Here is a 24,563-nt window from a genome sequence, read left to right on the forward strand (position 1 = left end):
TCTGTTTAAGATAAAATTGTATTCAGCAATTCCTATGGCTGTAATTTTCATCATGCAATACTCTTGAAATGCAACAGGCCAGAAACAGGAAATGTCTTCCAAGTAGAGAAATATTAGAAATGAACATTTCCATTTCTAAAGAGGCTTTCAAAGTGATTTCTTCATTAAAGGAGTAATTTGAAAAATATACTTTTTGCTTGAACTCTGAGGAGTTGCCTTTTTTATCCATTACTTTAAAAGACTAAACATGGAATCAGAAGAGTAATCCACAAGAACTGTATCTTCAATTTTACTTATTTTTGTGAATTAGCAAACAGTTAAAATCTGAAAAACTGAAGTTGGAAAAAGAAGCTATATAAAAGAGGAAAATGATTTTCCTATCGTTAATCTGACTCAAGAGCAGTGTAAACATCATACATGGTCATAACTGTACTTAAATGTGAGTACGTTTTATATACCGGTATTTACAACGATTTCAACCAAAAAGTTCAAGTCATGACCCTGAGTTGATAGGGTGCTCTCTGCTTCCTCACCAGATACACTCTTGGCTCCTTTGATCTGCTGAGGATTGCCAGCCTTCTTCTTCAGACAAGTACTAGCCTGAGCACGGCAGACCACTGCCTTAGTATTTGACTATCTGGCTCACTGGTTTCACAAGGCTGCCACGCAGAGTAAGGATAATGACTTTATATGCTCTTTTCAAATAACTGAGACCTGGTGTACAGGCGGTGGGGAGAGGGGAGATTTGCAAATGTGCTTTCCTCTCAACACCTTTAGTGCTATGTCCTTGATCAAACACTCTTGAAGAGACAGGTAAGTGGACAACCCCATCAGAGGATCCTGATACAAAGAGACTTACTGGTCCAGTTATTGCTACATTCTGCAGCCGAGGATCTTCCCATTGCGTTCTTTTTATATCTGAAGAAAGAGAGAAAAAAAGATGTTCTCCATCCTCATGTACAAAATTTGATACTGCAAAAGATAATGTAATGAAAATAATCACATTGCACATACTGTGATTTATGTAGAAGATTCTTCCATCGGTGTGAGTTCTTTCTTCCCATCCTGGCTATAATGAAGAATATATTTCAGTTATGTTAGGAAACGGTGTTCGATGTATGGGCAGAGAAATAGATTTGGTTATATGGTTGATTTCAGTTGCATATTCCATTCTTAGTAGAAGACATCAACACTTCAACAATAATATTAATTATTATTAAATGTTAAAGAACTACTGTATTCCAAAATACAAATGTTTGAGATAGCCAAGTTAGATGGGTAGCAGTTCTAGAAACTTACAGGTAAAGGCCCCAGGTCATTGGAGGAATCAAGTGATGTCTTTCCTCTCACATGAGCTGGAATTTTCAGTCTTGGATCTTCCTTTTTTGGTAGAGTAAATAAAGAAAACAATACACACACACAAACTTTAAAATCATGAAAGTCAATCTGTTACTACGTTTTCTAATATCAATGGATATCACTTTTATTTCTTTTGCTTACTCTATGAAATAATAGGTTCTCATCTAAAATCTATCACTCACAGGCTACAATATTCAGTTCTCAGATCTCAGAGGAGGATCAGTATTAACTCACTATCTCTTTCACAGAAACCATTCGGAGTATTTTGCCCACTCTTTATGGACTGTGTCACTACTTAGGGCTCTTCTCTAAATAAAAACTGGTGTAAGAGTGGGACATAAAACTGGAGCACATGTTATTTCTGAGGCCCTGAACATGCTTTTAGGCACCTAGCTGCTAAGGTGTTAATTTATTAATATTTATGAAAGATAGGAAGGTAAGCGCAAAAAGGTTATTAAAGGCAATTCAAATTGTTGAAAGAAAACAAAATTTAATTTATTGATGTATAATTTTAATATTATTTTCTTAAATCATTTATTGTATAATTTTAGTTTTATTTAGGTATATTGGTGTTTTAAACAAATTTATTAATCAAAATCTCTTCATCTGCAGCTGATTTTCAGTAATTTTTCAATTACTGGTGAACCAACTGCTCAACAACTTTAAGCCTCATCTTAACATAAAAATACCTATTCTACCTAGTCTCATAAGTTTTTTTGGGTACTATGAGATATGGATTCAAAAGTACTTTGGAACTATAAGCCTCATATAAAGGGAAAGGATTATGACTAAATATCTTCCTCAGTATTCATGGCTAGTGAGCTAAAAACTGCAAACGTGGTAATTCCGTGGCAGTCCAGTGGTTAGGACTCCACACTTCCACTGCAGGGGGCGTGGGTTCGATCCCTGGCTGGGGAACCAAGATCCCACAAGCTGCACAGTGTGACCAAAAAAACACACACACACAAAGACAAACAAACAAAAACCCCCAAAACTGCAAACAGGAAGTAAATGTATCTCCATGACAATCCCCCCAAATATTAAAAATAGGCATAAACATATTGAATAGAAATAATCCTATTAAGAATTCAACCTATCTCTAAATGAGGACTAGGAAATGTAGGGTATATTAATGTATAATTAAAGATTATCAAGAACTACACATGAGACACTATTATTGTTGTTATAAATTTAAACTGGAGAGCACTGAAGTTACCCAGGTGGTGGTTTTGGTGTTGTGGTCAATGAAGAAAGGCCTCCCGTTTGGTGCATGCCGGACTTCCCAGCCTTTGGGAAGGAATCCTTGCTCCACTTCAGATGGCTGGGTCACCTGCTGTGCTGCGTCACTCGTGGGGGCCTGCGGGTGAGGGCCTGCAGAAGAACCCTGGCTTGATGGTAGCTGACTGGTCTCCACTGTGGCCTAGAACGTTAATTTAATCGTGTTGCAGTGTTTATAGAGAACACACAAATAGCTGTGGTTAAAAAGGTAACTTAACCTGCAAACAGCACACACAATTATAAATAGGCCTAAAGATTGGAGGCTCATTTTTCCAATACAGTGTTTTGTCAAAGTTTGTTTTTAAAATAATTTACAATTTCTCAGCTGATTCTTGAGCAGTAAGAATGCTGGTTAACCGTCAGTCTGTTAGCCCTAGTTGCAAGGGAAGCTGCAGTGCCAAGTGGAGAAGGTTGTCTTTGCTCACCCAGAAGACTCATATAGAGTGGGAATTTCCCATACACACAAAGTGGGTTCAAATGCTGGGAAGACAAAATGAATGACAAACATATACTACAGTAATGCATACCTGAAAGGTAATATATTCATGTGATGAAATATAAGGCAGTAGTTAAAAGAAATAAACTGGATTTATATATAAAACAACATGATAGGGTTTTAAAACAATGGTGAGCAAAATAATATTTAGAATTATATAATACATCTTTGCAAAACTTGACACATGGACATAAATAACATTTTGCATTGTTTAGCTCTCTATTAAGTACATAAAATAGGCAGGAAGAATCCCCAACAAGCTCACGATGGTAGTTCCCTCTGGGTAGTGGGGTCAAGTGCTTGGCTAAAAGGAATTTAGTTTTATCTGTAAGATTTTATTTTAAAAAAGAAAATGTCTAGAAACATATATGGTGATTTGTTAATGGCGGTAAATTCAGGGTGTTAAGAAAATCGGTATTTACGATCTTATTCTCTGTACTTTTCAGTTTTAAAAAATTTCTCAATAAGAGACATGGTGATAAGAGAAAATATTTTCCTAAATGCTTGCAAGGAAGTATCACAAAAGGCGCTCACTGTTGCCAAGGACAAAGTGTCATCACGACAAAGTTCTTTGATAGATACTAATCATCAAGATTATCTTTTAGCAAAATAATGATCTTAACCATTCAAATTACACAATTACCCAGTGGACCAGATCATTTACTTTGTCCTCCTATTCCCAATTGGACTTGTTTTACATAATAACAAGCGGTGATTCATGTATATTAGAGATCGGCCGGAAATGGCAGACAATTAGCACCAATATCAGAAAATAATTAGAAGCATCCAGCATATACTACAAAGTGACGTAATAGCTTCCATAGCTTTCAAATTATGTAAGAAAACACATTAATGGATAGATTGCAGGGTACCTGTACAGTGGGCTTTATCCAGGTAGTAGTTCTGCAATTATGATCCACGTAATATGATCTTCCTCTTTCATCTTGTTTTTCTTCCCAACCTGGTGGTAATCCAGATGAAGTAGGCAAGAGCTAAGTGAAGAATAACAGAAGAATTAAATATTAATAAGAAAGAATCCTTTTTTAAAGGACCACATCCCTTTTTCACTGCTAGCTCTCTTTATTTTTATTTTTTTTTAAGATTTTTTTTTCGATGTGGACCATTTTTAGAGTCTTTATTGAATTTGTTACAATATTGCTTATGTTTCACGTTTTGGTATATTGGCTGTGAGGCATGTGGGATCTTAGCTCCCCGACCAGAGATCGAGCCTGCACCCCTTGCATTGGAAGGCATAGCCTTAACCACTGGACCGCCAGGGAAGTCCCCCTGCTAGCTCTCCTTAAAATGAATCATGTTTTAAATCATATTTTAAAGTGTACAGCATTTCACTTAAAAAAAAAAACTCCAGTAGGACAGATAATAATGAGAATGGTAACACTAAAAATCACGAGAGTAATAACAACCACACACTAAGTGCTTTAACACAGATCATGCCATTTAACCTCCACACAAACCTTAATGAGATAATTAAGATTACTGGTGCATTTTACTTAAGGATGAAACTGAAGCTTAGAAAATGGAAGCAATTTCCTACCAGATAACATTGCTAGTATGCAGCTGAGATTTGCACCCAGGTAGTCAAACTACAGATATGATCACCCATAAGTGCCAAGTCAAAAGTTACCCCTGCTTTCTTTCTGTGAGGGCTGGGGACATGCTGATTATTGTAGTGTATTACTAATGAACAAAAGAGGTCTAGTTTTCCAGGTTTACTTAAAATAGTCCAGGTCTGGCCTTCCTTTTGTCTTTTTTTTTTTCATGAGCTTTAATTTTTTAAATTTTTTTGGCCGTGCGGCAGGTGGGAGTCTTAGCTCCCCGACCAGGGATCAAATCTGCGCCCCCTGCATTGGAAATGCGGAGTCTTAACCACTGGACCGCCAGGGAAGTACCCGTTTTGTCTTAGAGATTAGACTCTTCAAGGTTTCGCCTGGTTCCCTCATGTGTCCTACCTATACAAACTATCACACTAGTCTGTTCACTAGATATACTGTTCCCTAGATGTACGGGGGTTAGATGTACATTGCTGACAGTTATGATGAGCTGTGAGTCTACAAAATAATGGAATTCAAATTTGCCCAACTTTACAAAGGTCCTACAGCTGGTGAGTAGATACATAGGATGTAGTAGACACATCTACACGATGCCATATCATGAGCTACTGAGACATGTAACAACATGGATAAACCTCAGAAACATCACATGAAGTGAAAGAGGCCAGATACGTAAGACGGCATGCTGTATAGTGCCACTTATAAGGCAAAACTAGCAACAAAAGCAGATGAGTGTTCACCTGGGGCTGAGAGTAGGTATTAGGATTAAGAAAACTTTTTGTGGCGATGGGAGAATCTCACACTTGACTGTGGTGATATTTGCACAACTGCATAAATTTACTAAAACTCATTTATTTGTGTACTTAAAAATGGGTGGATATTATGGCATGTAAATTATACCTTAAGAAAGCTGTAAACATGCAACCAAACAAAAGAGACCTCTAATCAACGTATTGAGAAGAAAAAGGCACGGAAATCGCTTTTCCAGTACATAAAATGTAAATCATCTCTAGATTCTATGGCTCATCTGGTGTACTTAAAATAGTTTCTCGGATGAGTGCCTGTCAGTCAATCAGAAATTCGCCAGTTTCAATGCATAGAGGAAATGATGAAGTGAGGCGGGAGAAATACCAGGGATCTCCTTAAGTGGCTCCAGGCGAGTGGAGGTGGACAGACACGGGGCAGTAAGTGAGAGGAAGGCTGGGGAGGGCAGTCTTGCCGTGGCATCCACCCTCTTGCTGATGGTCAATGGTGACTGGACCAGCTGCACAGGTGGGTACCCCTTCCTTCCTCAGCACAGGGTCCATGTCCCTCTCTTGATGCAGGGCCACCTTTTTAGATAGATGAGCCACTCCTAGGTCGAGGACTTCTGGGCCTGTGCATTCCTTTGCTGGAACTCCCGTGAAAGCAAAAACAATCCCCACTTTTCAAAATTAATATACAGACTGCCATTCAAAATCACAAATGGTTGGTGGGAAAAAAGTGAGGTGGCCAGTCCAAGTGGGGAACTGGAACACTCACAGACCCAGAATGGGGAGAGAATTAGGACATGGAAACAGGCTATTTGGAAGAAAGAGCTCAGACAGAAGGGAAGGTGGCTGGGGCAGGTGGGGGGGTCTGTGGGTGGCTAAGAGGGAGGGGAGGCTGAAAGGGCCAGGAGCCTGGGTGTTTACATTTGCTTTGAAAAACAAGCGGGGACCATCTGAGGAAGAGACAAACTCAAAGCAATGATGCTTGAGTCAGAAAGAGGATGGAGGCCATGACGTTGTTAGGTCTAAGCTCCAGTCCAGGTCATGGCGGGAGATGCTACTGAGGAAGCAGCGGACGGCTCCTCAGCGGGCTGATGAGGTTCATCCTGGCCGCCAAGGCTGCCGACACCAGGGCACACCTGCCTGAGGGACCGGCCCCTGACGCAGCTTCATGCACGGGGCAGAAACAGTCGCAAGATGCCACAGGCCAGGCACAGAGCAGAGGCCACTGGAGACCACAGTCTCGATCTGTACACAACACCTCCAGCCCACACAGCGCTTCACCTGCCAAGCCCAGACGCTACCCACCAGCACATGGGGACTTGGCTTTCTCATGATGGGAGAGACAGGTCTCCAGGTTTTGTCTTTAAAGGGCCTGCCTATCCCATTTCCCCTCCCTCAACCTCATCCCCCAGAGCCCAGATGCTGTGCTGGATCAAACGTTCATGTTCAGCATTCCAAAAAAAAAAGTTGCTGCGTCTTATATTTTTATTGAGGACTGAGGGGAGAGGCTAAAACTCACCACAGGAAGTGTAGGCTGTTCCTCAAAAGTATAGGCTTGTAAGCTGCCTCTTCTGCTGGAATGATTCTTATAAAAGAAAAAAAAAAGAACGACAATAACCTTAGGTCTCTGCTTTGTCTTTGAATGGCAGATAAGGTAGCAGGGTGGGTATGATGGGGCAGAAGAAAGAACACCCACCCCACCCACTCTCAGCCTCACTCAACACCACGACACCCCCGCCGATGCCTTCCAACTTCCAGCTCACGCTTGTCCCTCGAGTCCTAGACTGTCTCCTGGACACTTTCTCTTGAAGGTCTAACAGAGAATCCTTTATTGTGTCCAAAACTGGATTCAGCTTTTCCCTGTCCACACCCACTCAAACCTGTTCCTTTGCAGGTATTCCTCGTCTCAGTGGGCAGCAAGGGAGGCCAGCAGCTGCCCTAGGCAGACATCGGTCAGCCCCCAATTTCTCCCCCTCCTGTCCCTTACAGCCGGGTCAGTTACCAGATCCTATGCATTCTATTTCTTTACTAGCTCTCAAATACATTTCCCTTACACTTTTTTTTTAAACTTCAGGTTTTCATCCTTTATCGCCTTGGCTATTACTATGGCAACATCCTAACAGATGTGCTTGCTGCAAGTCTCATTTGCTTAAATCTACTCTCCATACCCCGTGCTGCAGCCAGAGAGCGTTCTGCAGCGCAGATTTCCTCACATCATTCTCTCACTCCGAGCCCTTCGACGACTTAAATTCACTAGGATAAAATCTACAGCACAGAGCACAATGGTTAGTGAGCTTCCGGACCCGGCTCTTCCTGCTGGCTGCAGCCCTCCAATCTCACAACCCACCCTCTGGACACTCCAGATTACTTGTTTCCTGGAACTCGCATAATTTTTCTTTCCTTGTGCTTTTATATGCACGCTGTTGTTGCCATCTGAAATATTTTAGTTCTGTTACTTAATGACATTAAAATTTATAATATATGTATAAATTAAGTCAGAGGAGCCTCTGTAGGATTGTTTACAGTAACAAAGAACTGTAAACCATCTAAAGTCCATCAAAGGAGACTGGAGAAATAGCTTAAGGGTTACTTGCACCAGGGAACGATGTTTGATTATTTTGTTGTTGTTGGTTTTAAAAAGAGCACACCTATATTTACTGAAATGGTCCAATGTCTATGATACAGTATGTAAAAAAAGTAAGTTACCAGAAAGTGTGCACAAGATGATCCCAGGTTAAAAAAATGATATACAAATATGTCTGTGCATGCATGTTTATGAATATGTAGAAAATGTTTAAAACTATATATGCCAAACCATTAATGGCAATTGAGGGAGCACATGTTAGAGGTAAAATGGAAGATTCAATTTTTGCTTTATAGACTTCAGTACTGTTTCAATTTTTAACCATGACCATATAATACTTTAAAAATAATAAATTAATTTTTTTTGAATTAATATGCACATGGTATGAAATTCAAAAGGTACAAAAGATATATGCCCCGTTTACCCTGTTCCTCTCTTCAGAGCTGAGCAATGTTACCAAGTTTAGTTTAGTTTTCAAGAAATATGATACACATATTTATTCTCTGTCACGTAAATAATTTTATAAATGGTAACATACCAAAAACACTGTTCGGTACCTTGGTGTTTTCCACCGAACGATATCTCTTAGGGATTGTTCCATACAACATATACATTCAAAGATACTTCATTCTTTTCAATGGCTGCATGGTATTTCATTGTACGGATGCCACCTTTTACTTTTTTTTTTTTAACCATCTTTATTGGAGTATAACTGCTCTACAATGGTGTGTTAGTTTCTGCTGTATAACAAAGTGAATCAGCTATACATATACACATATCCCCATATCTCCTCCCTCTTGAGTCTCCCTCCTACCCTCCCTATCCCACCCCTCTAGGTGGTCATAAAGCACCGAGCTGATCTCCCTGTTTTATAATTTAAAAAATAATAATAACAGGAAGAAAGGGAATAGGACCTTATGTGATTTATCACCAGCAAATCAATATAGCTTATCCTTTAAGTCTTTGACCTTTCCCACTCCTCTGACCAAAAAATAAAATGAAATGAATGGAAGATAGAATAGACGGATGGAAGAAAGGAGGGGAAGGGAGCAGGCAGGCAGACCTGCTCTTGGATATTCACACAGGCATTTACACAGAACTGTCTACATTGAAGCGTCTTAAGGGAGGTGCTAGAAGTCAGCAAACTTTTTCTGTTAAGGTCCAGATAGGAAATATTTTTTATGGGCCAAGCGGTCTCTGCTTCAACTACTCAACTATGACGATCTAGTGTGAAGGCAGCCATAGGCAATACTTAAACAGATAGGTGGGCTGTAGGCTGAAGATAACTTTAACCAGCATATAACCTGCATGTGGTCAGCCCTCCATATTTACTAACTGAATGAAAAGCAAGGAATTCCAACTGGAAATGACCACAGCATCTTCAGATGCCTCTTTGTCTTCCACTGAAAGGTCTCCCTTGATAAGGTTAGAGAGCTAGCCACAAGGACCTCATCAGGGCAGTGTATGTTGGAGTATTTGCTTCTGGACCCCACAGACGGCAATTTTTCAAGCAGTTGCTGAAGTGAGAAGGTCATCTATCTTCTTGTTTAGTCAAAGTACATCAGCTCTTATTCACATGTGTGTTGGTGACATGTGTGGTATAACTGAGAAGGAGAAAAGTAACCCTAAACACCCAGGACCCACCCTGGCACTCATCGGCATCATCAAGGCAAAATCAACACTACTCTGTAATCATGCCTAAACACAGCAACATGTGAACACTGTCCAAGCCACAAAATACCAATTACCTCTCTATCCTGGCAGATATAAGTGACTGCTGCTTTTTTGCTAAATATAGCTTTAGTCTCGTGACAGATAAGATTTGAGATACCCAATCACAGAATAATCTCTGTTTCCTGACAGCATCCAATGCAGAGCAAAGTCCTGCTTCCTTAAACCCTCCTCAAAATTGACTAACATGAGCCCAAATCCTTTAAGTCTTTCCTAACATACTGCTACTGAGACACTCGTGGTGTGTTTTCCCCTTGCTGAAGTGAGTAATAAACCCAACTTGTTCAATTACAGGTGTGTTCCTGGCAGCCTTTGGCTGGAGGGCCCTGATTTATGTAATGGACATTTAGACTCCAATGACCATTTGGATTTTCCATAACTCTGCCTCATACTATTAGTGGGAATATTTGAAAACGGCCGTGCTGTAAAGTACCAAAGTCCCTAACACATTATTACGTGTAACTTAAGACAATTTTTTTCTCATCACAAGAAAAAAAAAAAAAAACTTGTCAAGTGTTGGATAGTAACTAAACTTATTGTGGTTATAATTCTGCAACATATTTATAAAATCATTATGGTGTATATCTTAAACTAATACAATGTGTTATATCAACTGTATCTCAGTAAAACTGGAGGAAAAAAGATAACATTCAGTCTTTAGACACTGAATGGAATAATATATAATACAAAATCCTGAAGCTCCAACAAAATCTAAGACCATCTTACTGAGCTGGATACTGGCTGGCCAGTGGCTGAATTTCCATAAACAGTGAGTCTGGCATTCAATTCTTCTGCAAGATTAGTCTGGACATCCAAGTTATTTGATGGTGGAGATGAGGGGAAGGCCTGATGGCTGTACATGGTAGCTTCATCTTCTCTTATAACTTCCCAGTTCTAAAATGAACAGAATAAGCTTAAGCCACACATACCTTAATCTACTGCTATAACATATGTCTATCAACAAGAATGAGAAAATGATTTCTACCTCGGAAGACTCTCGGCTGTAAACACTTTCTGTTTCCTCAGATATCTGCCGCCTGGTGGTGAATGCACGCTGGGCTTGCAGTTGAATGTTACCATTCTCAGCATCTGTTAGGTTGTCCCTGTATTAGAAATGTAAAAGCCATCACCCATGTCTGAAGAGAGTAAAAGTGATAGTCAAAAATTCTGTTTTCATTAAAAAAAAAACCTATATTAGATCAGAATTTATTGTTCTGGGCCAAAGGTTGCTTCAAAAGGCATAGATTAAGTCCTAGGCACCACGGTACCTGCAAGAGTACCTTATGGAGTTAAAGTTTTTGTGAAAATGTGTAATTCCTAATATTTTCATTCATCCCTGTGCCTAGGATAAGGTCTCCCATATATGGGCACTCAAAAAGTATTTGTTGAATGAATGAATACCTGAGAGTTTCTTAAATAATTTCATTATATTATTACTTCACCATGTTCTTACAAGAGTAAAATCTAAAGTAGCTCCAGAAAGTTCCTAAAACAGAAGCTTTAAGAGTTACATATACATCTTCATGAATCAGACAGTAACATTTTCCAGAACTGATCTTTAGCCAAGAGTAGATTTCCCATGTAGGAACGCAGAGGGCAGAAGGAAAGACAGTGTAAGGACGCTATAATTAAAAACTTGATAGAGTACAGATTAAATGGTATCTATCTGCTTTTGATCATATACAGTAATGGACCGCTTCTGAAAAAGGACAGTAGTAAAGGCGTGTCGGAATCTAGGAAAGGTACGGTTCATCAGACTGAACACCCACTCCCCAGTCATTTCTGAGTTATAGTGTTCTAGCTAGTTGTGTTTAATATAGCCAGACCATAAGATCTAGAATTTTATATAGATATTTAATAACAAAATTATTGTTCATTTATTTAATGACAGATAAGCCCAGGATAGTCAGAAGACCAGTTCTTACTGCACTGTTGCTGGAGAAAACATAGTGGTCCTAAGGGAATGCCTCACACTTTTTTCCTCCTAAATAGTTGATTTTTGCTGGCTGAAAACAACATCAACCACAGTGAAAAAAAATGTGATTCTGCTCAAGTCAGGCTTGCCATAATACTGAGGTATACAACAGGAGGATGTTGCAGAAATTTATCGCGCTTTCAGTCTTGCAATCTGTACGCCATTCTACAGAGATCAATGCCTCTGTGACACGAAGAACTTGGATCATTAATTTGCTTTGGAAGGATGTGAGAAGGGAAAATATCTATGAAAGTGCTTGGACTATATCAGATACAAAATACCAAAGCCAAAAATTAGAACATTAAGGGACAAATAAGAAAAATTTTATGTCTGTGTCAAAAAGAAGAAAACTAAAGAAAGACTTCATAAGGTTATAAGGAAGGATAAGTGGAAGGGTATTTGATAATAAACATGAATAATGGAAGAATTTATAAATGTTATTTACAAACATACAGTCTGATGATAATAAAAGAAAAATGTCACTGAGGAAACATAAATCAGAATACCTCAAAGGCCATTCTGTCCTTGATTTGGGTACATTGGAAAGTATGTATACATTGACCAGATTGGCAAATGGGTGTTTAACGAAAGACCTTATTATTGAGTCCTTTCAACTTTATAAATAATTTACACTTTAAAAATACCATACTGTAGAAATTAACATCTCATTATATTTTAGTAACAAACTACAAAAAAATCTCCAAGATTTTCTAAACTAGTCTCAAGAGAAAAACGTTTCTTTTGTGGCTACAATTAAAAACAGAAATAACTGGCAACTTATTAAAATAAAGAAGCAATTAGAAGGGTGGTATTTGTGACCCAAATACTTTTTAATACTATCAAATCATTTTAAAAAAGAAGCATCCATGATAGCATTTTTAAAGCCCTGGGCCATAAAAATCCTAGCATTCTTGCAGTTTTTGGATCCCCACACTATTATGAATCCATTTGAGTCATGACTTCAAAATGAAAACTAGTGGTCCAAAAGTATTCAGATTACAAACATGAAAGTCATCACATACTGAAGGGTTGGTCTTTTCCACTGTGTTCTTCTAGATTCATGGTTTACATAGTAGGTCCTTCCAAGAATATCCTGCCTCTCTTCCCATCCTGGAGGTAGAGGGGAAGGTTCTTGTTGCTGCTGCAAATGGCAAGCAGCATCTGGTTGGTCCAAAACCACCCAGCCAGGCTGAAAAACAGAATGGTAACAATTAAGTGTGTGCTTAATTTTTTTAACCTTATAAATTATGCTAGAGGAAGTTTTAAAAGAGATTTAGCACACCCAGTTCCAGAAACTATGCAAAGACAGAATTAGCACATTGTCAACTTTTAAGACCATAATAGGAATATCTTATGATAATGAAGATTTTTTTTTTTTGCAAAATGATAACATTTAAATTTTGCTTGAAAAACATTTTTTTTGGAAAAAATTTAAAACATGTCTAATAGGAGAAAAAGGACACAGAAAACTTTCAAATAAACAAACAGCACTGGAAGGCACTAAGAAATTGAAAAGCATAGTTTAACCTTACTCTATTCTCTAAATTATAAATAGGGATAATATCTTATTGGGCATTGTCTCTCCCACAGAGAAAGCACCTTGTTTATGGTGGAAATAAACAACTCTCTGAAACCTGAAAAAAAAAATCACTGGATGAAGGTCAAATATGTAGAGGCATGATAGGGAAGGGCAAATGATTTAGAAATAATTGAGTGATGGAAAAGACATGATGATTCTCTGGTCTGACTTTTCTCTTTCTCCTCTGGACCATGGAAAGGCATTTTGGTCAGGTCATAAAACAGTCAAAGAAAGAAAGTTTTGTTTTGTTTTATTTATATGCTAGGAAGGCACTGGAAATTTCCTCTGAGACTAGCAAGGGGCAAACATACAAAAACCCTTAGCTAGGGTAGTTATAGAGTAAGGAATTATTTGAAAAGGATAGCGAGGGTTAGTGACATGCTTTTATACAAGAAACCTCATAACAGAAAAGGCAGTCAGTAAAAGGTTCTGCTAAACATCAACACGGTTAGGAAGCACAAATACACTAGTGATGAAAACTTAAAAATTCTCCTAAAGGGACACAAAAGAAGACCTGAATGAATGAAGAGACATAATCTGATCTTGGCTAGGAAGATTTAATCTCAGAAAGGTGTCAATTCTCCCCAAGTTAATTTATAAAGTTGCCAAGATTCCAATAGAACTACATTATGGATTTTTTTGAAAATAACAAGGCAAGGCAATTTTCAAGTTCAAATAGAAATAAAAACAAGCAAGAATAATCAGCACAGTTCCAAAAAAGGAGAGTGAAGATTAACTTCATCAGATAAAACATACCACAAACCACAATAATGAATAGAATTGGAAAACTCAGAAAGAATCAAATTTATAGGAATTTAGTATACGATAAAGACATTTCAAATTTGTGAGAAGATAGGCAAATTACTTAGAAAAAAAGGAAAAAAATATCTGGGTTTCTACCTCATACCTTATAACCAGAATGTTACAGATTAAGCAATATTTAAAATGTTAAAAAGTAAAACCAAAATGTATTAGAGCAAACCTGGGGATATTAAAAAAATATATTCTAAGAGTGGAGGAGCCATTGAGTATGACATCAAACGTGGAAGGCATAAAAGAGATTGAGTGATTTGATTACAACCCCCCAAATTTGTACATGGCAAAAACTACTAAATCGAAGTTAAAAAAAAAAAGGCAAGCTGGGGAACATATTTGGTACCATAGTAATAGGTAAAAAAATCATTTCCTTAATATATAGAGAGCCTTTTGTTCTAGACATTGGGGATCTAGCACTGGAGGACGGTTGTGTGCCAGTCAGTTGAAGGCTTAGAAGATGGAAGAGAATTCTTCTATGTTGGAAGGTGGGTTCTGAAGAGGAAGGGTCAAGGAGAAGAGCTGGGAAGAAAAGAAATGTTTTCTGGAAGAAAAGGATAGGGGTTTCTGCAGCAAGGTTGGTTTCTTCTGGCTAGCTCCAGTGGGAAGGTTAGAGACTGAGGCAGAAAGGAAGGTGAGGTGTAGGAGAGAGGAAGACAGACAGAATTATTCTGGGAAAAGGAATCTGGATGGGAAGTAAAACAGACTCCTTTTCTTTCTTAGCCTATTTTCTTCTTTATATCTTCTATGGGAACTGATATCTCGTTAATTTCTTTTCCTTCTTTTTATTGCCCAAACTCCATTCTCTCTCCCTTCCCTCTAACCCCTTACTTTTTCTCTCCATCAATGTTTACCTTCCTTCTCTCTCTCCTTTCCTTTCCTTTAAATGATCATGATATAGGATCTATATATCTAAAAATTTGTCTTGCACATATTAAATCACATTTTACTTCTCTGGTCTCAATTTCAAAAGTGTTAGAGTTGAACTTTTACATTTCACTCTTTTGAAAAAAAGACTAATTAAAAAAATATGGTCACTGATTATTTTTCTGCAGATTAATAAAATTTATTAATAAAAGCATTCTCACTTCTGCTGTGAAGGATTATGAAAATATTCAGAGCTTGGAAAATGGTACCAAAAATATTTCTTTAAAATCTTCTTAAAGACTTCTCTTTTTTTTTTTTGCTGTACGCGGGCCTCTCACTGCTGTGGCCTCTCGCGTTGGAGCACAGTCTCCGGACGCGCAGGCTCAGCGGCCATGGCTCACGGGCCCAGCTGCTCCACGGCATGTGGGATCTTCTCGGACCGGGGCACGAACCCGTGTCCCCTGCATCGGCAGGCAGACTCTCAACCACTGTGCCACCAGGGAAGCCCAAAGATTTCTCTCTTAAAGGTCTACTTATTGAATTTATGTTACCCAAGTAAACTTGTGAAGGGGGATAAAAACTAAGTAAGGGCCTATTTTTAAAAAACCCGTTTCAGTTCCAAGAGGAAGTATAGTTACACATTTGAACATTGTTTAGAAAGAATGAGTTTTCATTTTCTGTCGAGAATGCCTCCCTATTAAACATGTATCAGCTAATATTCTTCACAAAATAATTTTCTAAGTATCAATGTATGTTACTTTATTACTAACCTCAAAGCTAATATGCAACTGCCCACAGTTTAACAGAGTCAAAGTCCAGAAAGAAAGCATTTAGAGGTACAACAAACATTATATTATACGGTAATTGTGTAAAATACATACAACTAAACCTAAAGTTGCAAGGGGTGCAAATATCAAATATTACACAATTATCTATTATAGCCACACTTTATTGTACTAGGGCATACACTGCCTAAGAGTGAGCCTCTTCTGAAAATTACAATTGTTTTCTTTAAATGGTAGGATTTTATATATTCAGTCACAAACTAAATGTCAAAGACAAGACTTCTCTGGTCATTAGCTACACAGAAGATAAATAAGCACAGATTCATGTGTTTGAATTCCTAGGGCCTTTCATAAATAAACTCCTACATGCTTACATCTACTGAAATTATAAGGTGCATTCTGAGGGAATTCAAACTTTGAGACATGAGACCACAAAATGAAGTGAAGCAGCTCTACCCGCAGAAACTGAACTGTGAATAAGGTACCTGTGATACGTGCGTGTGGGCAAAACTTGGAGCAGGTTACCAAATAATGAAATGCTGTTAAAAAGTTTTTAAGTTACTAAATAAAGAATTTTCTTTCTTTACAGCAGACATCCTTCATTTCAAACAGAATTCCATTATTCAGGTTTCCCTGTGCACCAAAATGCCAGGTACAGAAAATTCTACTCAATAAATTTCTAAATTAAAAAAAAAAAAGACTGTTATATGACAAATCAGAGAAAAACTAAAATGAAAAACAAGGTAATCAAATAACGGAATTAGACTTAAGAGAGGATACCAAGTTCTCTGATTGCCAGAGGAAGGGCTAACTACAGTCTATGATTTAAAGAAAAATAGTTCTTTCTTTCTGTTATTATGAATTCCCCAACAAAGTAAAGTCTCATTAGTGCATATAAAAAATTCCCAGAAAGCTTTGCTGCAAAAGCACTACTTGTCCTCGAACTTTCTTTCTCAAGACGTTTGGGTGTGTGATGCAGAGCCCAGCACTGGGGAAGGGTCCCTCAGCCTTACAGTTCTGGAGACTTCAGCAGACCTTGATCAAAGAGGCATGACTGTTGAGGAAGCCACACATACAAAACCCTCCAAAGCAGACTGAGGCCAGCACACTGGGTGATTTCAGTCAATGTGGTAGAATAAGGTGCTATCTTTTGATGATAAGGTTCCTTCAGTGGGAACCTCAAGGGGCAAATGTTTTTGTTCCCTTTTCAGATCATGAATTTTTGTGCTTGAAGAAACCTCAACGTCGTCTGGTACAACCCTGTCACTCTGTAAAGGAAGAACCTGAGGTCCAGAGAAGGTCAGACACTCACATGGTTACTCAACTCACAAGCAGCAGAGCTTGCAACTGAGACTCCAGGCTCCAAATCCCTGTCCAATTCTATTCCAAGTACATACTCTCTGCCTCTTCTTCACGCACCCCAAAGGCAGGTGGTTCTGCCCAAATCCTTGACTGGACTTCCTCTTATCCTGTCATCCGTGAAGATGGTTAAATTCTTCTGGCCCCCCATAAATGTGGCTTTTTATTAGATGACTTATATTCTCTCCCTCTCTCTCTGTCTCCTCCTTTTCTATGAGCCCTCCTGCCCACTCCCACCCCAAGCATGATAGGAAAAGCAACAGGAATTATATTTCATAGAAGAGTTCCTAATTAGTAGACCCTCCTCAAATATTCCACATATTTAACTTACAAATACTAAATTGTGTTCTTACTTTAATGGAGGGGGAACACGACATCGTTTTAGAAAACTCTGAAAAACTAGAAACAGTTAATGACTTAGTTACAACAAATGCTTTCATTTATAAACATTACAACCTCTATTCCCTAACCCTTAAGAATGCCATCAGTAATGGCCACTCATTCTACAGAAATATCCTTAGCGGAAAGAAATGTTTAACAAATTCTTGGGTAAAATAAACAAATGTCCAGGGAAGTAATTTTTATTTCACACATTAACTTCATTTGAATAGTTATTTTTTCTTTGGAGTATAGTAAAATAAGAAATTAGATATTTTCTTTTTAGTTTAACCAAATATTTATAAAATCTCACCTCTAATTCCTCAGCCTGTTCTGTGTTATCTTCTTCTGAGCCACTGGTTTTAGGTAAGTAAGTCATTTTTAATCTCAGATAACCTTTAACTCTTGATTTGTGACTGTAGAAAAGAAAATAATAATTCACAAAATTTTAATACTAAGAAGAAAAGCACTCATTTAATAAGAGTTTACTGAACATCTACTAGCTACTAGAGGAGATTCAAAGACAAGTTCCAGTGCAGAAGATATTTAAGAAAAGGAATAGATGGTGGAGAAAAAGGAACATCCATAAATAAATAATTGTTATGAGATAAATAAGGAACTATGGAAGTTTAAGTGAAAGATCAGAGAGAATTTGAAAGAGAAGTTGGCATTTGAGTTGGGGCTAGAAGACTGGGGAGGATTTTGATCTGTGGCAGTGAAGGGAAAGGCATATGAGTAGAGAAGAGAGCAAAAACAAGGAAATAGCTGGGAAACCTGGGGTACAGTTAAGGAAATGGCAGTAGCTGAGATTGGCTGAATTACAGGATACATAAAGGGAGTGGAAATGGTCCAGCTGATGAGATCCATGTGAAATAAGAGAACTTTTAGATTTTATTTTGCATAGAATTTTGGGACTAGGGAAAGTCATCCTCAGAGATGTGCTTTAGGGATAATAATCTAACCATGTTGTATAAGATGACAGAAAAGTGGAGAGCAAGGATGGATAACTGCCTGAAACCTAGTGTCTTTGACAGCTGTTTGAATCTGTCATACGTTAATTTACCTCACCTGTTTTCATATTGTATCTTGTATCACCTCTTTGAATAATGAATTGTCTAAGTTAAGGGCTGCTGCCCAGTGTAGTAACATTTAAGGATTTTAAAACCTGTCTTTCTTAAGCTTCTAACTGAAGACCTAACTCTGTCTATTGCCCCCACCAAATCTAGCATCCTGTTTACTTAAGAAATCCTTGCTTGTCCTAGCTTTCTGTATAGGTTTTTGGGGTATTTTTTTAAAATGGATTTCAGTTATGTAATATGACATAAAAGTCCTAATCTTTTATCCTGTCTTCAAGAGATACTCCCCTACCCCACCTCACCGCCAATGTCTCCCTTAAGCTTTTTCCCAGGCCACTAACGTGACTCCTGTCTCCATAGTTAAGGGGGTGTGAACACTCTCACTTGTTATAAAAGATGGATACAGAAAACTTACTCAGATAATATTTTATAGGAGAGTTTCTCCACAATGATAGGTTTTATTATGTTTTTCCAACTAGATAATATGCCTGTGGGTTTGGGCTTAGTGATGCTCAAAAAAATCTAAGAATGTAGTTGGATAAAGCTCTTTCTGCACTTGCAGTAATACCCAGTGCAGACAGAAGATGTGTTTTGAAGATAAAGATACCGGAAAGCATTTGACAAATTGAAAAGCAGGTTACTAGAGCAACCAAATAAGAGAAGAAAGAAATATTTAGTTATTCTTGATAGACAGATGTCACAGTCAGTTCAAAATTAAAGGAAGAAAAGAGACTTATATTGCAAGACTTCTAGAGAAATTAAATATGTGGTTTCTCTTATAGATGGTAAATATGAACACAGTCAGAAAGCACTGTCCCCTTTATTTTAATAATTTATATTACAATGAATACTTAAAACTTTTGATTAAAAATATAAAATATTTTAATCAAAAATTTTACTAAGTTCCCATACTATATTTTTCAATTGCATTTTCTAGTTTTAAAAACAAAACATATAATGTTTTCACAGATTTCCTTCCTCTGCTTTACTCTGCCCTTTCTGACAGTAAAGCCACATACACATCTTCACTAGATTTTACTTGATTCTGTGGTTCAGAAGATCAAAAGGAGTTTTATTTACAGCTTAAACTTAAAAATTTTGACAAAAATAAAGTAATTCAGTTTAGGAAAATGGAATTATGAACAGGCTATTGGGTTGTAAATTATAGTCTTTGCTCATGTTATTTTCTCTAAACATTTGAGTTTTCTGAAATATCTTTTTTTAAATGAAAGTATGCTAAATGTAGTTATATATCCCTGAAAATGGTTTTGTGTGTATCAAGTTGGATTTTTTTTTTGGCTGTGCTATACACCTTGCAGGATCTTACTTCACGGACCAGGGACTGAACCAGGGCCATGGCAGTGAAAGTGCTGAGTCCCAACCACTGGACCACCAGGGAATTCCCTGGATGTTTTTTTTTACATGAATTGATGTTTGTGATTTTTTAAAGTGCAGTATGACAAAATTACGTATACTGTAAGATATAAAATACATATAAACGAATGACAAATTTCATTCTCATAGTATGATAAATATAAGGGAGACAAGTCTTTCCCAAAGGGGTATGATCACTTTTTTGTATTTTCAGAATTTTTGCACTGTGCCTATATTACTTTTTAATCAGAAATAGCAAAAAAGCTTTTAAAAACTAATATTTATATGTAGCTTATTTACAAAGGTTGAAACTGAATTTCCAAAGAGGCTACTGTAAGGTATAAAGAGATTAAAAAAAATTTCATGTTATTATTTTATATTTACTGACCTTCTTGGGTGAAGAACAAAATCCTTAAATGTATATGGTCTCTCCATTCTTGGATTTTCTGTCTAGAATAAAACAGTGGGTTTTTAAGATACATCTGTAACACCAAAAATACATACTTTTCAAGAATATCCATTAACTATGACCTAAGGCATAATCGAAGTTAGAGGTGAGAAAAAAGTAGCTTTAGCTTATTAAACGGTAACAGTTGGTAACTTGACAGCACTTTCACTTTCCTGCACTGTAGGAATTGCACCTGGCATCACAACTCAGTATAAAACTAGCTGAGCAGGTGTGTCGTGAAGACAAAGGGAGGGTAAAAGTGGAAAAACAGTAGAGAATGGCTAGTATGCTTGCGCCCCAAAGAAATATGGAATAGGTACAATGTCAGCAGGCTGGCGTGGTTAGACCATAGAGACAGTTCCAGGAGAACAAAAAAGTAAGCAGCTTGGAAAATAAGACTGGATTAAATTCATTATCAAAAGCTTGCAATGTCTAAAGACTACAGAGAGACAATAAACATCTGAAAAGACTGATAAAGAAGTATTACTTCTCTTTCTTATCAAGCTCAGCAGCCCTTTGTTTTTATTCTCCTTTACTTCTCTGCTGCACTTTGCATTGTTAACTACCCATTCAGTCTTGAAACTCTTAAATTCTCATGACATCATTTTACTTCGTTCTTTTCCGATTTCTCCTGGTCTGTCTTCTCTTTCTCCTTTGACAGAGCCACACTGATGAACGTTCAATGTTTTAGCCTTCAATGCTCTCATCCCTCTCGTTTGGACAGCCCATTCTTCTCAGAGATTCTGCGGTTACCTTAACAATGATAGCTCTCAATCCTTCCAGACCCTTTTCCCTACACAACTTATTTTTATATCTCTGTCAGCTGCCCACTTTAAGCTTTCATTTTTCTTGTTTACTACTGATATGCAATATGGCCAAAAATAAATTTATCATATCTCAAAAAAAAAATGGCTTTCCTCCTATGTTTTCTACTTGAGATACCACCCTTATCTCGCAAGTTCAACTTGTATTATCTTTACTTTTTGCTTAATTTTATTTTTTTCAACTGGAGCTCCATGTTAAAAACCAGATCCAGTAATGTTATGTTATGAAATGTTCCCTGCATCTGTCTGTTTTCTTCTGTTGCTATATGCTTGGTCCAGGTTCAGTTTCATGCCCATATTGTTGTAATTGATCTTAGTTTCTTTTTGTGAGACTAAGCTCTCCCCATTCTAGTTATTCAATAGAATATTTCCAAAGTGATCTTCCTCAAACAATGCTTTCATGATGTCAACCAACTTCAGTGGCTCTCTATTTCTTACTGGGGTTCATGTAAGGGATTTTTTTCTTTTCTTTTTTTTTTTTTGCGGTACGCGGGCCTCTCACTGTTGTGGCCCCTCCCACTGCGGAGCACAGGCCCCGGACGCGCAGGCTCAGCGGCCATGGCTCACGGGTCCAGCCGCTCCACGGCATGTGGGATCTTTCCGGACCAGGGCACGAACTCGCGTCCCCTGCATCAGCAGGCGGACTCAACCACTGCGCCACCAGGGAAGCCCACGTAAGGGAATTTTGAAAATAAAATGGAAAACTGAGATGAGTTTTCAGAAAACAATATGCTCAAGAAATAATAGCTGTATACACTTCACAAATCAAATATTTACATTTACTATATTGTGTATCTGTAAGTATTTATTAAAATAAAAAGAATAAACATAAAAAGTAAAATCATGGACATCTATACTAACCGGTAATGGATAAAGAGGAACATCCACTTGACCTAGGAAATCATCTCTTGTCTACAAAAGAAAGAAGAAAAAATGACATTAGTAATATGCTTGATCTTTTTGGAAAACTTTGATGAGCTATTGTCATCATTCACAAAAATACATCGAATTTTTTTTTTTTTTTGTTTAACCCTATGAAGTATCAATGAAAAAATCAATCGAAAATAAAAGGTAATATGCTACAACTTCTGGTAATGGCAGAATGGAGTATATTAGATTGATCCTTCTGAAGATAATAACTATACACTCTGAAAATATATCAAAACAACTATTTGAAAGCACCACAGAGTGACCAAAAGTAAGCAGAAACTGGAAGTCAATCCTTGAAAGAATGAACTGTACTAGGTAGGATTCCTGTTCATATGGCTTTTCACCTGGTAGTACTCCACAGTTCATATGGTGGAATGATTGGAACTCAAAGAGAAATCTGAAATCTTACTCATTTGAGGAGTCCAAAGACTTACTTTGAAGTCAACAGTCTAACTGGAAAGTGAGGGGGACAACCCCTGAAAGGAAGAAGACACAAGAGTCCCTTCAAATCTACGTACAAACTCTATCCAAATTCCTAGCTGATCCCTGAACTGCATATGTGAAAGACAACAGCTGGAAGGCTGAAAGGACTCAGCATAGATTTCACAGTTGATGTTCACCTAAGGGGAGCTAGCATTTAGAGTTCAGCTAAGTTAATAACCTGCTAGAACAAAAATCAACACTCTTTAGGGAAAGATAACAAAACTCATTGTATCCATCATGTGCCACACACACTGTCCAATATACATTAAAAATTACTAAACATGCAAAGAAATAGAAAAATGTGACCCAGTAGCAAGAGAAAAGGTAATTAATAGAAACTGACCACAAGATAAGCCAGATCTTGGAATTAGCAGACAGGAAAGTGAAAGTAGCTATTATAAAGATGTTCAAGGACATAAAATGGAAAATAAGGTCATAATAAATGAATGGATGGGGAATCTCAGCAGTGAAATGGAAACTATAAAAGGGAATTAAATGTATATTTTGAAATATATATAGAACTGAAAAACAGAATAACTGAATTAAAGATCAGTGGATCTGCTTAACGTATGATTGAAAATAACTAGAGAAAAGTTCTGTGAACCTGAAGATATATCAAAAGAATTTGTATAATATGAAAAATAAAGAGGACTTGTGGTAAAATATCAAGCAGTATAATATCTGTGTAAGTGAAGTTCCAGAAAGATAGGAGGGGAAGGAAGAGAAAAAAGAAAGAGAGAGAGAAGAGAGAAAAATATTTAAAGAATAAAATCACCAGCTTCCCCAAATGTTAACATCTTACATAACCATAGCACAATGATCAAAACTAGGTGAAATATTTTTAGAGGAAATATTAACACTTTTATTTATTCATTCTTTTATTCTTAAGCTTTTTTAATTGTTAAAAAAAAACCCTGTACACGTAACAGACAGTAAATATCTGTCATCCATAATCTTTATCAATTTAAAGTAAGCTTATGAAAACCTTGACCCTGCAATCACATTTCCCGAAGAGCACTAGAGTTAACAGTTAAGTAACTTCTCTGAGATTTTTTTCCTGCATGCATCCACCCACATAATTAAATTTTTTTAAATTGAGGTATAATTGACATACAACATTACGTTAGTTTCAGATGTACAACATAATGATTCAATATTTGGATATATTGCAAAATAATCACCATAATAAAACTAGTTAACATTGGGTACCTTACATGGTTACAGAATTTTTGTTTCCTGTGATGAGAACTTTTAAGATTTACTCTCTCAGCAACTTTCAAGTATGTTATACAGTATTATTAGCTGTAGTCACCAGGCTGTAATTATGTCCTCATGACTTATTTATTTTAAAACTGTAAGTTTGTATCTTTTGACCCCCTTCACTCATTTACCCCACTCCTCATCCCCTGCCTCTCTGACAACCACCAATCTGTTCTGTATGAGCTTGGTTTTTGTTTGTTTTGTTTTTAGATTCCACATATAAGTGACAGCATACATTATTTGTCTTTCTTTGATTTATTTCACTTAGCATAATGCCCTCAAGGTCCATCCATGTTGTTGCAAATGGCAAGACTTCATTCTTGTTTTTATGGTTAATATTCCATTGTATGTGTGTGTATATATACATATACATCTATTGATGGACACGTAGGTTGTTTCCATAGCTTGGCTATTGTAAATAATGCTGCAATGAACATGAGAGTGCATGTATCTTTTCAAGTTGGTGTTTTTGTTTTCTTTTGATAAATGCCCCAAAGTGGAAATGCTGGATCATATGGTAGCTCTATTTTTAATTTTTTGAGGAACCTCCATACTGTTTTCCATAGTGGCTGCACCAACTTAGATTCCTACCAATAGTGCATAAGGGTTCCTTTTCTCTACATCCTTGCCAGCACTTGTTA

The 24,563-nt window shown here is 37.3% G+C and overlaps 1 protein-coding gene across 2 annotated transcripts in view; it reads right to left on the reverse strand.

Moving 5' to 3' along the window:
- NEDD4 (NEDD4 E3 ubiquitin protein ligase) overlaps positions 1-24,563 on the reverse strand; it is a 159,554-nt gene that overhangs the window by 28,572 nt on the left and 106,419 nt on the right. For both annotated transcript variants that reach the window (XM_082648457.1, XM_082648456.1), the window contains 12 exons: positions 22,111-22,161; positions 20,366-20,427; positions 17,841-17,943; positions 12,769-12,935; positions 10,757-10,874; positions 10,498-10,665; positions 6,976-7,041; positions 4,006-4,125; positions 2,576-2,779; positions 1,300-1,380; positions 1,015-1,069; positions 860-918 (listed from right to left, as the gene is read on the reverse strand). In XM_082648457.1, coding sequence (XP_082504583.1) covers positions 860-918; positions 1,015-1,069; positions 1,300-1,380; positions 2,576-2,779; positions 4,006-4,125; positions 6,976-7,041; positions 10,498-10,665; positions 10,757-10,874; positions 12,769-12,935; positions 17,841-17,943; positions 20,366-20,427; positions 22,111-22,161 — 1,254 coding nt within the window. The remainder of the gene's footprint in view (positions 1-859; positions 919-1,014; positions 1,070-1,299; positions 1,381-2,575; positions 2,780-4,005; positions 4,126-6,975; positions 7,042-10,497; positions 10,666-10,756; positions 10,875-12,768; positions 12,936-17,840; positions 17,944-20,365; positions 20,428-22,110; positions 22,162-24,563) is intronic.

This window comes from Grampus griseus (assembly GCF_964374135.1).
Source record: "Grampus griseus genome assembly, chromosome: 2".
Lineage (NCBI taxonomy): Eukaryota > Metazoa > Chordata > Mammalia > Artiodactyla > Delphinidae > Grampus > Grampus griseus.